The sequence below is a fragment of the Rattus norvegicus genome, chromosome 10, assembly GCF_021556685.1.
Source record: "Rattus norvegicus strain SHRSP/BbbUtx chromosome 10, alternate assembly SHRSP_T2T, whole genome shotgun sequence".
Lineage (NCBI taxonomy): Eukaryota > Metazoa > Chordata > Mammalia > Rodentia > Muridae > Rattus > Rattus norvegicus.
Window position 1 is genome coordinate 63,634,700 of NC_141543.1, and position 15,986 is coordinate 63,650,685.

A 15,986-nucleotide genomic window follows, 5' to 3' on the forward strand; every position below is an offset into this window, starting at 1 on the left:
ACTCTCTCGGTCCTCCCCTTCCTCCTCCTCCAGCTGCTTCCCTCAGGCGGTCCCTATGCTGCTTACTCTTAGACATCTCAGTCCTCAAACATCATCCAGAAAGCTGTTGCTTCGCTGTGCACTAATTCCCCTCTTCTCCACACACGATGACTGAGATAGTCCCCCAGTATCTTGATACCCAATATATAGCCACATCATAATGATTTTAACTCTGTCCACCCCTCCAAACACACACACACACACACACACACACACACACACACACACACACACACACACACACCCCATAGCATCAGCTTAGGCCTTCTACCCTCTCCTTGGCCCCAGCTCCTGCCTCCAGCCCATCTCCCTTTTCTGACACCCCCCTCCCCAGCCCACATCAAGCCTCCCCGTACTCACATCTCCCTACCTTCTTCACTGTGTCCTCAGAGCCCTCTGCTCTTCCCCTCCACTTCCCCCTATAAAGTGTCACCTGCCCTCGGGGATCCACCCAGATGTTACTTGCTCAGAGACAGTTCACCCCCAGGATGAGGAGGTGGGTGCTGCCGCTGAAGGGGGATAGAGGCGAAGCTTCTCTTTCTCCTCCCACAGCAGATCAGAGCCTCCTCTGTGGCCTTGGGACTCTACTACTTTGGCATGTCTGTGTCTGGTGGTTTAGATTTCAGTGGCGATGACCTTGCCGACATCACAGTTGGCTCTCAGGATGTGGCAGTTGTGCTCCGGTAGGGGTCTTCCCCGCCCTTTTCTGACTCAAGCCCCAGCCCCGTCCCTTGTTCTACACTCCGTGGGCCCTGCAGATTCCAGGCACGGAGGGAGGGGAGAAGTGTGGAGACGGGGTACAGGTTGAGGGTCTGCCTGGGTGGGTTTGCTCCTTTAGCTCTCAGCAGGCTGCTTCCGGTGTCAAAGTCTAAGTCCCAACTTTCTTATCCACAGTTGGGACTAACGACAGTGCCTGGCTCACAGGGGTGGGAGGGTCACATGACAAAGTACTCAAGGAAGGTAGTTCACTTCTGGTGGTGGGGTGCAGCATGCTGTGTTTTTCAGAACCTCTGGGGCGATTTTCAGTCTTGTGGCTAGAGCCTCTGTGTACCCTGCCGTGCAGAAAGTTCCACATCTGTTGTCTGGGTGTCACCAATGTCTCCAAGTGAACAGGCCTCCAAATGGAGCTCCAATTCCCAATCTGCCCTGCCCCAGGCTCCTGTTTCAGCAAATGGTACTCTATCACCCACCTAGAAAGTGATTATTAAACTCTGGGGCTGTGTCTGGTAGCATGGGCCTGTAATTTCAGCTACTCAGGAGGCTGAGGCAGGTAAGCCCAAGGTCCTCTGAGCCACAGAGGACAAAAGCTCTCTCTGGGCTTCTCCATCCTTCCTCCATTGTCCTGTCTATAGCTTTTTTGTTGATGTTGACTTCAAAACACCTCCCAGCACAGGGGGGCTGTCATCTTTTGCCAGGTCTGCCATGTAGACTGTGTTCTCTTGATGTGATCCCTCTAACTCTACTGCTTAAAACGTCTCAGTGGGTCCCACCTCAGTACAATCCCAATCCCACTTCCTCCTCTCTGCCTACAGCGCAGTCTGTGGCTGGCCCCGCCCACCCTCTGTCTTCCTGACCTTGGTGTTTCTCAAACAAACAAGCCTCATCCTGCCACAGGCCTTTTGTGTTTTCTGCCCGGAATGCTTCCTCCTCCGCTCAGACCCTCTCATAGCTGGCTTTTTCTTGTTAATGGCCTCACTTTCAAGGTCCCCTTATCAGGAAAAGCATTCTGACCACCGGTTCTAAGTGCCTCCCTTTCTATCACCTTCTCCTACCTCAGCATCACCCGGACCTAGTATTTCTCTGTTCCTGTTGATGATGGCCAGTGGGTGAGGTAGCACCATTTACTGAAACAGGAGCCTGGGGCAGGGGCAGACTCGGGCTTGGAAGGTGGAAGGATTGAGGGCTCCACTTGGAGGTGCTGGTGAGCAGACAACAGGTGTGGAACTTTCTGCAGGGCATGGTACACAGAGGCTCTAGCCACAAGACTGAAATTTGTTCCCCCATAAGAACAAATCCTCACCCCCACCACCCCCAACACAGGGTGCTAATACGTCCTGTGGACTCAGTGCAGCCCCGAATGTTGGAGATGTTGAGTGCGGCTGACTCTGCACTTCTCATGGGCTTCTTTGCTGTCTTCTTTAGCTCACGACCTGTGGTGGACCTGACTGTGTCTATGACCTTTACCCCTGATGCGCTGCCCATGGCCTTCAAGGACAAGATGGATGTAGAACTGTGCTTCAAAGTTGACTCTTCAGCTGTACCTTCTGAACCAGGTAATGGCTGCCTGGACCCCGTGGTATTGTAGTCATTCCCGATTAGCTTGCAGGGATGGTACCGATTCCTCTCTAGGAGACTAGCTCCTTTGTCTTTAGTTTGGTTAACTATGGATGCCCCCGGAAACAGATGAGCTGAGATCATGTTGGGAGGAGGGATGCTTCTGAAACAGTATTCAGAAAGGCAGAGGCTGCCCCACCTCGCAGCCTGTTTCCCCTTCCCGGTCCCCCCAAGAGAACCTGCTGGAAGCCTGGCTCCTCTTCCACTCCCTACCTGGGAGCATGCTTTCAGAAGGAAGAAGGCCAGAGGGAGGAGGGCAAGGCTGTCACAGCCCAAGTGTCCAGGCCTAAGAGCTCCCTCCCAGCAATCTCCCAACAAGTCCCCAAGGTTTAAACCTTATGAACAATCCTAGTGACGGCTCCCTGCAAGTATGAAGCAGTCCTCTTGGGTGAGGGCATGACAGAACTGGTCAGGTATGGTAGTTTGAGCTTGGGAGATGGGGAAAGATGAAGAGTTCAAGGTCACTTTCGGCTACTTAATGAGTTCAAGTCCAGCCTGGGCTACATGTGAGCCTGTTTCAAAAAGGGAAAGAATGAAGTGCAGACTTAGGTTACTGAGGACTTGGTGTCCCAAGGCAGGTGTCCTTCTCTTGCTGGGCCCTGGTTTATGTTCTGTACAGTAAGGGGCTTGGCCCAGGCTATCTTCAAGATGTTTTCAGCTCTGCTGTGTTCAGATCTTGCAATTTCTCTCTCTACTTACTGTACTTTTCCCCTCCTCCCTTTTCCCTCTTCCCTTCTTCCTTCTCCCTCTCCTCTTCCTCCTCCCCACTTTTCTCCCTTTTCCTGTCCTTCCACCTCACTCTCCTGTTTTAGTTTCTGTTCCTGGGCTGCCCTTCCCCCAGAGGCTCTTCCCTATGTAATCCAGACTTTTTGGTCTCTCTCCTCTCTCAGTGCACACTCTTTCTCTTCTTCCTCTCCTGTCTTTCTCCCTTCTCATGTCAACTTCTCTGACCTCTTTCCTTGGGGCCAGTGAATTCACACTCCCGAGAGCAGCTTCCCAAAAAACCTACACACACACACACACACACACACACACACACACACACACACACATATGCACACGCACAGGCACACAAATCTGGTTTGAGTAGGCTCATTTCACTGGTGGAGAAATAACAGTGATTTAAAAAACTGCAACCAGAAGCAACTTAGAGTGAGAAGGGTTTCAGTTACAGTTTGTATTACTGGCTTGCTCTTTATGGCCTGCTCAGCCTGCTTTCCTTCCTTCCTTCCTTCTTTCCTTCCTTCCTTTTAAAGATTTGTTTATTATATATAAGTACACTGTAGCTGTCTTCAGACACACCAGAAGAAGGCATCAGATCTCATTACAGATGGTTGTGAGCCACCATGTGGTTGCTGGGAATTGAACTCAGGACCTCTGGAAGAGTAGTCGGGTGCTCTTAACCGCTGAGCCATCTCTCCAGCCCTCAGCCTGCTTTCTTATAGCACCCAGGACCACCAGCCCAGGAGTGACACCACCCACAATGGACAGGGCCCTCCCACACTAATCAAGAAGATGCACTACCTGCTTGCCCAAAAGCCAGTCCAATGGGAACATTTTCTCAACTAGGTCCTGTCTTCCAAAGATCTCTAGCTTGTATCAAGTTGACATGAAACTAGTCAGCACACCTTCTAAAGCCTCTTTCTCTAAGGAAGGTTGGACTCAGCCTAGGGAATGTGCTGGATGTGGGTCCAGACCACCGAGAGACCCTGGCCAGGTCTATCAGAAAAAAGGGGGAAAACCATCTTCACAATGATGATGACTAGCCGGGCATTAATGCCAGCACTCGGAGGCAGAGACAGGTGGATCTCTGTGAATTCAAGTTCTAGGCTGAGCTGTATGATGAGACCCCCAAAAGAACCTAGAGTCTGGCCTCAAGGAAGTGCATGCTTGGGGGCCATGCTCAGCAGTGGCTCACAGAGCCTCACAGGCCTTGCCCTTCCCAGCCTCATCAGAAGGTCTGGTCTTCAACTCCAGGCCTTAGAGGGATGTCACTAAACTTTACCGTGGATGTGGATGTGACCAAGCAGAAGCAGAGGCTGCAGTGTGCAGACCGGAGTTGTTGTCAAAGCTGCCTTATGAAGTGGAGCGGAGGATCCTCTCTGTGTGAACACTTCGGGCTCATCTCCACAGAGGAGGAGGTAAGTAGAGACAACATCCCAGAGAATGCAGTGCAGGAGCTTCCCCACACAGACAAATGAGGTGACTGAAGCAACCATAGCATATCAAGGACCACAGAGTGGCCCGGGAAACATAATCCTACCAGAAATCCAAACTATAGAAGCTTGGGCTGCGGGCATGTCTGTGATACAGTGCAGGATCTGCATGTGCGAGGAACTATGCTTAGTAGTCCCCTGGGAAGGAAGGAGCAAAGGAAGAAGGGAGAAAGAGCAGGACAGAGGGCAGGCATCTACCAACATTGAACACAGACGCCATCACTGAGCCTCCTAGAAGCTGGCTGAAGCCGGGAATGGTTTAATTAGGGTGTCTAATCTTACCTCACAGTGACAGTAGGCTGAAGTGCCTTGAGTGGATCCACATCAGAAAATTAGAATAAAAAGGCAGAACTAGAAAGACAGAGTTATTTTTAAAAGGTTACTTAGAAAGAGAAATCTTGTTGAAGATATTGAGAGAGAGAGTTTTTAAAAAGTAGCCTTGTCAGAACTCAGGGTCTAATGGGTCTTAGAACTTTGGACCATGTGGACCTTTTATTTCAGAAAACAAACTCATGAATTCTTGGCTTGGGAAGGTTTCTAGGACATCTATGGCCCTCTAAAAATAAAGGCATAGAGCTAGGGAGATGGTTCAGTGGTTAGGAGAGCACGTTGCTTTTCCTAGAGGACCTGAAATTGGTTCCCAGGACCATATGGGGAGGGGGTGGGGGGTGGCTTGTGACTCCAGCTCCAGAGACCCAATGCCTCTGACCTCCTTAGGCACCAGCATTCATGTGCACATAACCCACATCACACATATATAAATAATTAAAATAATAAAATAAATTTTAACATTTAAAAGCCTAGCTGTGTTTTACCAGGCAATCAAGCTGACTTACTCTCATGTTCAACATTTATTTACTTATGTATTTATGTATTCCATGATGTACATATGGTAGTCAGAGAACAACCTGTGGGAGTTGGTTCTCTCCTTTTACTGCGGGTTCTGGGAATTGATCTCGGGTTGTCAGGCTTGGGAGCAACACCTTTACACACTGAGCCATCTCACCTGCCCGCCTCCTCTTTTCAGTTTATCTCTCAGTCTCCCTCCCTGCTGACTGGACATCTTTGTTAACTCACATGTGGCTATGACTCTCCCCTCTGTGGCTCTTGTCTGCCCAACCCATAAAGTCTAAGCTAGAATCCCTTTATGACTAGGGTGAGAGCCATCAAGTGCCCTGAGATTCAAGGGTGAGCAAATTGAGGAACCTTTTCTAAGTCTCTTGGTGGCTTGCTCGAGGGACAGCTGCCCTCTGCCTGGATCCTTTGGAAGACTTCCAGGTCATCACTGTCACTCTTTATATCTCCTTCTTCACACACACACACCTCTGATCTCTCCGTCCTCCCCACCCACAGCTTTGTGAGGATGACTGCTTCTCCAACATCACCATCAAGGTCAGTTATGAGTTCCAGACATCCGAGGAAAGGAGGAACCACCCCAACCCCATCCTGGACCACTACAAGGAACCCTCTGCCATCTTCCAGGTAACTTTACCCACAGGAAGAACCCAACTGTCTTGAGGGACATCCCACATGAAACACCTAACCTCAAACTCCTCCCCTAACCTCAAAGACAGCTAGAGTCATGGGAGAGGTGGAACTCCCAAGATGGCTGCTGTGTATTGCTCACCGGTGAGTAGCAGGTCTCTACTGTTGCCCTGAGCATATGTAGTCCCTACATGCCTAATGATGCACATGAATGCACTGTGCAGTGGGGCTCGGACTTTGCATGGTATCTTAGGATGTTGTGGTCACTCGTGGGGCTAAGCTGGAGGCTGCTCCTGTGCTGCAGAGAGGAAGCCTTGCACAGTTGCTTCCTCAGAGCCTTCATGTTGGGCCGTCTGGCTCTAACCTGTACCTACCTCTATCCTGGTGCCATCAGTGGAGCTGGGACAGGTAGGTAATATCACAGAAACTTTTTCGTGACCCAAAGGGGAGCTTAAAGATAAAAGAGCTGACTTTTCTTTCTTTCTTTTTTTTTTTTTTTTTGGATCTTTTTTTCGGAGCTGGGGACCGAACCCAGGGCCTTGCGCTTCGTAGGCAAGCGCTCCACCACTGAGCTAAATCCCCAACCCCAAGAGCTGACTTTTCTAATCCTCTTATACTTGAGGTGATTTGTCCTTAACCAGGCTGTGGTTCCCAGGGTACTCTGCCAATCTCTACCTAGAGAAAAATCACCAGGGAGGAAGAAGTGATAACAGGAATATTAGAAGGTGGTAGTTGGGGTGGGCGTGGAGGCACACTCTAATCCCAGCATTCACGGAGCACAGACTGAAGGCAGACTTCAAAGCCAGTCAAGTATACCCAGCAAGTTCCAGGTCACCCAGCACTGCAGAGTAAGACCCTGTCTAAAACAAAACCCAAAGAATTGTCACTGGAAAGTAAGTTACATATCTGATACTGCTTCACCCCAGTGCTCAGTATATACTTCCTAAAAGCAGGACCACTCCCTGCCATAGCACAATGCTCGGAGTCAGAGGGACCCGGATGGCGTACTGCTCTATGCACACTTTACCTGAGATCCTGGTACCTTTGCTTTTTTAGTAAAAGGAAAAAAATAGTTCTGGGGATGTAGCCCAGTTGGTAGAATGCTGGCGTAGGATACATGGAGTCTTAGGTTCAGTTCCTAGAGTTCAATAAAATGGCACACATGACTGTAATCCCAGAATTTAAGAGCTAGAAGCAGAAAAGGGAAGTGCAAGGCCACCCATGGCTTAACAGTGACTTCAAGGCCAGTCTGAGCTACAGAAGACCCCTTATCGATCATCAATCGATCAATAATAAATTAAAATAAATGTAGGATCTTTCACTGTTATTATCTTAGTCACTTCTAATCTAGAATGATTGACTTCTGGCTTTCCTGGTCTTTATTTTATTTTGAGACTGTGTCTCATTTAATACAACTTAGCCTCATCTTCCTGCTTCTACCTTCCAAGTGCTAAAACTACAGGCATTGGACTTCATGCCCAGCCTTTGTTCTTGTCCCTAAGTAGTCTCACAGTTTGGAGGACGTGGGGCAGTCATTTTGTAGCCTGTCCCTCTGTTGGGTTATCTCTGATGTTTCTTCATATTTGAATCCAGGCTGTGCATTTTGGCAGGCGCCTAGCAGAAGTAAGGCAGTGTCAGGACACCATGCAGGAGGCACGCAGTATTAATTGTGTGCTCGCCATTCATGCTCCCTCTTCCCTTTGTAGATGAGCAATTTAGGGAGAAAATTTGAGATGTACATATCTTCCTCAACATCCATTTATAAGCTGTCATATAAGTTATTACCTTGACGGTTTGGGAAAGAGATTTTTATATATTTATTCCATCAATAAAAGGGATGAGAAAAGAAATAGGTTCTGTGAATGCATGGATGTTAGCGGACAGTGAAAGGCAGCTGGGAGCTAAGGGAGGTTAACCCTCTTGTCTTCCATCAGAGTGGAGTGGAGAAGGGAGAAATTCACGTTGGGCAAGCCTGATGACCTGAGTCCAGTTCCCAGATCCCTGCTAGAGGGAGAGAACTGACTCCCGAGAGCTGGCCTCTGACCTCCTCAGGGCCCTGTGTCATGCACGTCGTGCCCACACTCACATACATGGACTGTATACAACACACAGTAAAAATAAATATTTAAATTTAAAAACAGGACTTGGAGCGTGGACCCTGGGATTCAACCTAAGCACTGAAACAAACAAACAAACAAACAAGGCAGCATGGATTTGTTGATCTAATTAGATAGATCTCCACATTGTGACTTCTAAACTGCATCTTCCTTTTCCAGGGAGTGGGTGGTCTCTTTGCAAGCTCTGGGCTCCCACTTCGAGCTTAGCCTATGATACCATCCCCACACAAAGCTGCTGCAGTGATCTCCCTGCTGGGAGCTAGGGGCAAAGACTCCTAAGCTGGGAGGCTGGCTGTTTCCTTTGCTGCAAACACTGGACTTGGATACTTTAAAGTCTGTTTTGTTTGGTTGTTTTTTTTTTAAACTCAAACAGAATTTTTTTTTCAATCTTGAGGAGAACTTCTGAAAGCGAATATGACAGCACGCCTCTCATTCCAAAAAGGTCACCCCATCTTTGAGCTTGGCTAAAGGCCTAGATCACAGTATGCCCGTGTTGTCTAAGAATGTCACACAGTTCTCAGCCAAGTGGGCACAGTCCCGGTTGTCTGCCTTCATTCTCTGAGCCATGCTTCTCTAAGCAGGAAGACATGATGGGCAGAAGTACCCCGAGAAGGTTGGAGGCAGGGTTACTGGGGAAGGGTAGGATCCTGAGGTTGACTCTGCTCCTCTGTCTGGTTCCAGCTGCCCTATGAGAAGGACTGCAAGAACAAAGTGTTCTGCATCGCTGAGATCCAGCTGACCACCGCCATCTCTCAGTGAGTCGGATCTTGTTATCATCACCATCATTTCTGCAGCTGATGTCTTCCCAAGGGTCCTCCTGGGCACGCCCCACAACCAGATCCATGAACGTTCCTTTCCCTGTCTCCTCATGGCCCTCAACACAACTTTGTATTTGTTATTTCAGCCGAGGGAGGCAAGCTAAAGATTTGTCTTCCTATTGTATAGATTGGGAACAGAGAAATAGTGAAGGTCCTTCCATAGACCATTTGGCATATCAGTGGCCATTTAGTGGACCTGAACCAAGGTCACTTGAGCTCCTAGACAATGCTATGTTCACAGTGATCCTTACTCCTAGAACTTCCTCTGGTTCACCTCTTGGACAAATTCATAAACAAATTCTGGAGTAGTTCTACTCTATTCCAGGGACTCTAGTCCTGGGAAACACTGCAGTCAACCTTACAGACAAGCATTCTTCCCCTCCTGGTACTTAAGGGGGAAAGGGACAGATAAGTCAACTCTAGGCTTGTAAGTTAAGGTGCAAAGATAAGTCAGGCAGGGAGGGAGCAGTGAGGGAAAGGGATGAGGTTTAAATGTGGTGGTCAGGGAGGGTAACAGGAGACTGTGGGTACCATCCTTGTGGGTAGAGCAAACACCGTGATGGTAGCAGGCCTGGCAGGTGGGGTATGAACCTCATGTGAATGCAGAAGGGAGAGGGGGAGAAGGAGTAACATGGGGAAGGTAGGGGCCTATGGGACCTTAGAAGGGCCTTGGATGTGAGATGGGGGGGGTCAGAGGAGCAAAGCACTCACATCTTACAGTCTAGCTCTTGCCAGCCCAGTAGTTCTCAACCTTCCTAATGCTTTGAGCCTTTAATACAGTTCCTCCCGTTGTGGTGACTCCCAACCATAGCACTATTTTCACTGCTACTTCATAACTGTAATTTTCCCACTGTTACAAATAGTAACATAAATGCCTTTGGATTCCAATGGTCTTAGGTGACCTCTGTGAAAGAGTTGGTCAACTTTGAAAGAGGTTGTGAGCCACTGTACTAGACAATGACGAACCTTAGGCAGCAGGGAGAAAATGGTTACTACTGGACAGTGCAGGTGAGGTAAGAGGGTGGTGCCCAGACTGAGTGAGGCAAAGGCAGTGGTTATCTTTTGAAGATAGTCTTAGGATTTGCTGACAGGAGAGGTAGGGAGCAAGGAGAAGGCTCCACCCAGGCATCTAGAACTACATCATCCAATACATTCAGCCCTAGTCCCAGCTGAATATTTAATTCCAAGGTCATTACATTTAAATGCGATAAAAATGTAGTTCCAGGGCTAGAGAGGTGGTTCAGTGCTTAAGAGTCCTAATGACCTCTCCGGAAGACCCAGATTCGATTCCCAGCAACCACATGGTGGCTCACAACTGCTTATAACCCCAGTTCCAGAGGATCTGATGCCCTCTTCTGGCCTCCCAGGGCACCATATGCATGCAGTGTGCATACATTGATGCAGGCAAAACCATTCATGTACATAAAATAAAAGGAAAAACAACACATGGTTCCTTAGTGGCACTTGCCATATTCCAAATCCAGAATACCCACATGAGGTTAGTGGCAGTGATACGTCAGCAGATACGGCCCACCTTTCCATCTCTGCAGATGTTTTACTGCAACACTGAATCCAACAAACGTTCAGCTTCCTGATGGGCTTGCTGGAGCGGAGCATGCGACATTCTTTTTTTTTTTTTTTTTTTTTGGTTCTTTTTTTCGGAGCTGGGGACCGAACCCAGGGCCTTGCGCTTCCTAGGTAAGCGCTCTACCATTGAGCTAAATCCCCAGCCCCAAAGAAGTGAAACTTTTTTTTTTTGGAGCTGGGGACCGAACCCAGGGCCTTGCGCTTCCTAGGCAAGCGCTCTACCACTGAGCTAATTCCCCAACCCCCCGCGACATTCTTTAAAATGCCCTCAATGGCTACCATGTGTGTCGTGTTGCTGATGACCAGTTGTCTGGAGTTGGTTTCTCTAGGACAGATCCCCTGCCCTTGAGTGGATGTTTGTAAGACTTCCATTTCAGAGGTGCACGATTATTTGGGGTCAGCACTACGGAACTCATTTAAGACCCAGCTGCTGTCAAGAGGGGATGGATCACAGCCACCTCAGCCTGGCAGCCAGTTCCTTGCCAGGTGATGTGGTGTGCCCAGCTTGCTCTCTATCACCCCCTACTGTACACAGCTGGTAAGCCACGCTTGAGAGCCCACTGTAGCAGTGGGTTTCGACGTCTCTGAGGACATGGATCCCCTACCAAATCAAATGAGAACTAGACTTCCCTGCCTGGACTTCAAAGTGAGACTCTGTCCAAACAAACAAACACAGAGAGGCACTGTGGCTCACATCTGTTAGCCAGCACTTGGGAGGTGGAGGCAGGAGGATTGTAAGGCCAGCTGGGATACACAAGTGAGTACAGGATGAGCCTGAGCAACGGAATGAAACTGTTTTTTGTTTTTTTTTTTTTTTTTTGATTCTTTTTTTCGGAGCTGGGGACCGAACCCAGGGCCTTGCGCTTCCTAGGTAAGCACTCTACCACTGAGCTAAATCCCCAGCCCCATGAAACTGTTTTAAAATGAGCTCTGTGGGGGTTGGGGATTTAGCTCAGTGGTAGAGCGCTTGCCTAGGAAGCGCAAGGCCCTGGGTTCGATCCCCAGCTCCGAAAAAAAGAAAAGAAAAAAAAAATGAGCTCTGTGGTAAAGGCTTCTAGTCTTTTGGCTTCTGTTTCCTCTTCTGCAAGATGGAAAGTAACTGTACGTCTCTGACGGGTAATTCTGAGCATCAATCGAGCTCATGGGGCACAGCGTTTGGGCCATGGTAACCACTAAGTGGTTATAATGTCACAAACAGCTTAGTGGCTAAGCAGTTAAGGTGGACATGGAACCAGGGGTTCAACCCTGTTAAAAGGAAGAAAATCTGGGCCTTTGTACAGTTTATCTTAGAGGAGAGTTAAGAATGTGCTTTTCAGGGCTGGAGAGATGGCTCAGTTGTTAAGAGCACTGACTGTTCTTCCTAATGGTCCTGAGTTCAATTCCCAGCAAACATGTGGCTCATAAGCATCTGTAATGGGATCTGATGCCCTCTTCTGGTGTGTCTGCAGACAGCTATGGTGTATTCATATACATAAAATAAATAAATAAGTCTTTAAAAGACAAATAAAATTTCTTTTAATGAAAGAGTGTGCTTTCTGTCACGAGGACTTTTACAGATTAAATACACTGCTGATGTGTTCTCTCTCTTTCTTTCTCTCTCCCTCTTCTCTTTCGCCCTTCACAGGCAAGACCTGGTGGTGGGTATCACAAAGGAGGTGACCATGAACATCAGCCTGACTAACTCTGGGGAAGATTCTTACATGACAAACATGGCTCTGAATTATCCCAGAAACTTACAGTTTAAGAAGATACAAAAGGTACTCGTGACGGACTTGGGAAACATGCTGCCATGTCTTTTCCTTGCTTGCCTGCCTGATTCTATTCCATGGCCAACAGCCTCCTTCTGCTCCGTGCAATACAGGAATAGCAATTAGACGAATCCTCTCTGATTCCGTGCCCTGCAGACCTATGGCACCACCATTTGCTTACACAATACGCCCTCCTTGCACAGCCTCTCTTAACCAGGATTATGGGAGGTAAATTTTAATGCCTAAGGAATGGAGGAAGTTAAAAGCCTACCCTACTGTTCATCATGCTGGGCTTACAGACACAAGGCCAGCTGCAAAGATGGGCTAGCAATTGTGTGGCTGCCAAGTATCACGGCACTGATGTTTTGTTCTGTTAATTCAAAGGTTCTTTTGGAAACTAGAAAACCACCCTGCTCTTGTCTGGGGAATCTACGTCACTTTGACAGAGAGAACTAGATCCAGTGCCCCCTGGTACAGAGCTGCAGATACAGTGTTTCTGGTACAGAGCTGCAGATACAGTGTTTCTGGTACAGAGCTGCAGATACAGTGTTTCTGGTACAGAGCTGCAGATACAGTGTTTCTGGACACAGCTTTCCTTGGACAGGGTCTGTTAACCCAGTTGGGATCATGCTGCCCATGGCATCGCCGATCCCTTTACCCTTCCCTGCCCTGGGGCTCTCAGGACAGCCTTTTTCCTTAACTCCACTTATCCCCAACCCTCTGACAACTCTGCATTTCCTTTGTCGAGTGAGGAAACTCTCCAAGACAGTTTTCCTCATTGCTGTGGGTCAGTAAAACCTGACTCTGTTGGGACTAGAGGTTTGCCCCCGGGTAGGGGGTCTCAGTTTGCTTGAGCTAAGTTAGCATATATTGAATGAAAAATTGAAATTATCTTCTACATATCTAGAATGGAACTAGTGATGGGTATCGGGGCGTAGGTCTGTTTGGTGATCTAGATGAGGAGTCCTGGTTGAGCCCAAACTTTCCCTCCATCTCGGTGAGACACTCGCCTTCTTCTCCATGAGGACTCTACAGGGTGCTGTCAGCTGGAACCAGTCTCCACTGCCACTGTGCCTCGCTCACAGAGCATTACCCTTAACTCTGGGTTTAAACTCAATTCTCAGTTGTGAGAAGGCTAGGGACCAAGCCTGACGTGTAGACAAACCAGTGATTGGTTGTTGAATTTGTGTGAGGAAACTACTTCTTTTCCTCAAGAGCATCTCTTGGGGCTGGATAGAGGGCTCCGTTAAGAGTATTAGCTGCACTTCCAGAAGACCTACGTTAGAATCCCAGCAGCTACATGGCAGCTCACAACCCTCTTTAATTCCACTTCCAGGGAAATCTGACATCCTCTTCTGACCTCTGAAGGTACCATGCATGTACATGCATGCAAATCACACATGTGGGCGAATCACTGCTAGCCATAAAATAAAAATTATACAACAAAGATAAAACATCTTCTGTTTTAACAGCCACTCTCTCCAGATATTCAGTGTGATGACCCCAAGCCAGTCGCTTCTGTCCTGGTCATGAACTGCAAGATTGGTCACCCCATACTCAAGAGATCATCTGTGAGTGAATCTGTTGTGCTTAGGTGTCTCTCCTGCTACCGCTGACTCCCAGCCTCATCTGTAACTTTCAGGTGTGGTTACTATGTTTCCCTTTGCTGTCAGTAGTGTTTAGAGTGTTTCCGTGTTTCCATCCTCAGTAGTGTTTACAGCTGCCAAGTCTGCCCTCAAGTGGAGATCTGAGGTGTGGGGAATAGTTTTCTGACCTACAGTGTGGCCACTGTTGGCTTCCCTGAGGAAAGCAGAGGGAAATGGGGGTAATAGGGAAGTGGTGTTAGACCAAATTATCTTTGTATTGTGGTTTCCCTCGCTCATAGGAGAATAATGTCTATTTGGTTCACTCAGCATTTGCACTGTGAGGCTTAAGTGAAACAGTGGCTAGGCTACAAAAACCATGAGAAATGTAAACTGGGTTTCCTAATGCCACTGAGCCAGTGTCTTAGTCATTGTTCCATTGCCATGAAGAGGCCAGATGACCAAGGTAAGTCTTACAGAAGAAAGCATTCAACTGGGAGCTTAGAGTTTCAGAGGCTTAGTCCATTTTCATCCTGGCAGAGAGCATGGTGGCAGGTAGGCATGGTGTTGGAGAGGTACCAGAGACCTATATCCTGATCAGCAAGCAGAGTGGCCTGGTGTGGGCTTTTGAAACCTCAAAGCCTATCCCCAGTGACATAATTCCTCCAACAAGGACACACCTTCTAAACCTTTTTATCTGTCTGAGTTCCACTCCCTGGCATTCCATCCCAGTAGTAAGCAGTTGTCAGGTGACTGGTTCCCCCACTTACTTATTTTCTCCTTTAAAATAGGTAAATGTCTCAGTGACTTGGCAGCTAGAGGAGAGTATCTTTCCAAATAGGACAGCAGATATCACTGTGACCATCTCCAAGTAAGTAGTGACTGTGTTAGCAACCTTAAGTTCTGGCCTTGGATCCCTGAGCTCACAGAAGTTTCCTCTCACCAAAGATACTGACAGTATTTTAATTCACGCAAAGGAACACTAGGGTATATTCTGGTAGAATGAGCTTTGAACTAGAGTCCTAGTTCTGGCTTCCTTAAGTCTGCAAAGCCTCCATGTTGAAAGATAGAACAGGATGTGATGTGGTGCTGGGAAGGAGCTGTCAAACATGGGCAATTCTGTTCCTGAGGCAGTGTCTGGAGCCTTTTTTTTTTTGTTTTGTTTTGTTTTGTGACAGGGTTTCTCTGGGTAGCCCTTGCTCTGTGGACCAAGCTGGCCTCAAACTCAGATACCTGCCTGCTGCTACCTCCTGAGTGCCCAGCTTTCTAGGGTTGATTTTGATTACCATGATTTAGGAGGACTACTGAGTCCAACTGTGGAGCTTGTAAATATTCTTTTGTCCTAACTGCCTTCCAAGTACTTCACACCACAGATGCTAATAACTACTATTCAGTGTATAGAACAAGTCTATAACAGAAAATTCTTTGACCTAAAATGTCAAGTAATGGGTCTGAGAAATCCTTATAAAATCAACATTCTCTTAAGTGTGGCCTCAGTGAGTCACTTTGAGCCGATTCTTAGGAAGTCAAGGTAACAAAGCAGTTGTGGTCAATTAACATTTGTATTTCTAGTTCCAATGAGAAGTCTTTGGCCAGAGAGACCCACAGCCTTCAATTCAGGCATGCCTTCATTGCAGTTCTTTCCAGGTAAGTACTCCCAAGGGGTCTATGTGTGACAGTCATGCAACAAGGACAGCTTTGGGAGTCTTTGTGTGGACATAAGTGACTGTCAGGGTAGACGTGGGCATTCCCCCTTCTCTGAGGAGGCTGCTTAGTGCTCAACCTCTCTAGGATACTGTCAGGTTCAAAGTTTATCTCCCTCCAACACCCAGCCACCAAAAGAGCAGTCCTACTAACTTGTCCAAAATTGAGTCTAGGCCCAGCTTACCCTAGACTACAGGATTTCTGGTAGTTAAATAAAAGCTAGCATTCTTCAGGAACTTGTGAAACTGGTTCCCATCTGCCAAAAGGAGTCCTTTCTCTTACCTCTGGCAAAAGTGGGCATATGGCTCTCCAATTTACATATATCTGGGTGAGACACTGTCAAAAGCTAAAGTGG

The 15,986-nt window shown here is 47.9% G+C and overlaps 1 protein-coding gene across 3 annotated transcripts in view; it reads left to right on the top strand.

Annotated features, from left to right (window-relative positions):
- The window catches only part of Itgae (integrin subunit alpha E), a 54,458-nt gene that overhangs the window by 26,015 nt on the left and 12,457 nt on the right, over positions 1-15,986 (top strand). For all 3 annotated transcript variants that reach the window (XR_015631104.1, XM_087574645.1, NM_031768.3), the window contains 9 exon segments: positions 592-722; positions 2,182-2,312; positions 4,351-4,514; positions 5,943-6,071; positions 8,873-8,946; positions 12,221-12,353; positions 13,817-13,915; positions 14,719-14,798; positions 15,500-15,574. Coding sequence is in view for 2 of the 3 variants with exons in the window: in XM_087574645.1 (XP_087430771.1) it covers positions 592-722; positions 2,182-2,312; positions 4,351-4,514; positions 5,943-6,071; positions 8,873-8,946; positions 12,221-12,353; positions 13,817-13,915; positions 14,719-14,798; positions 15,500-15,574 (1,016 nt within the window). In the remaining variant the exon portion in view is untranslated.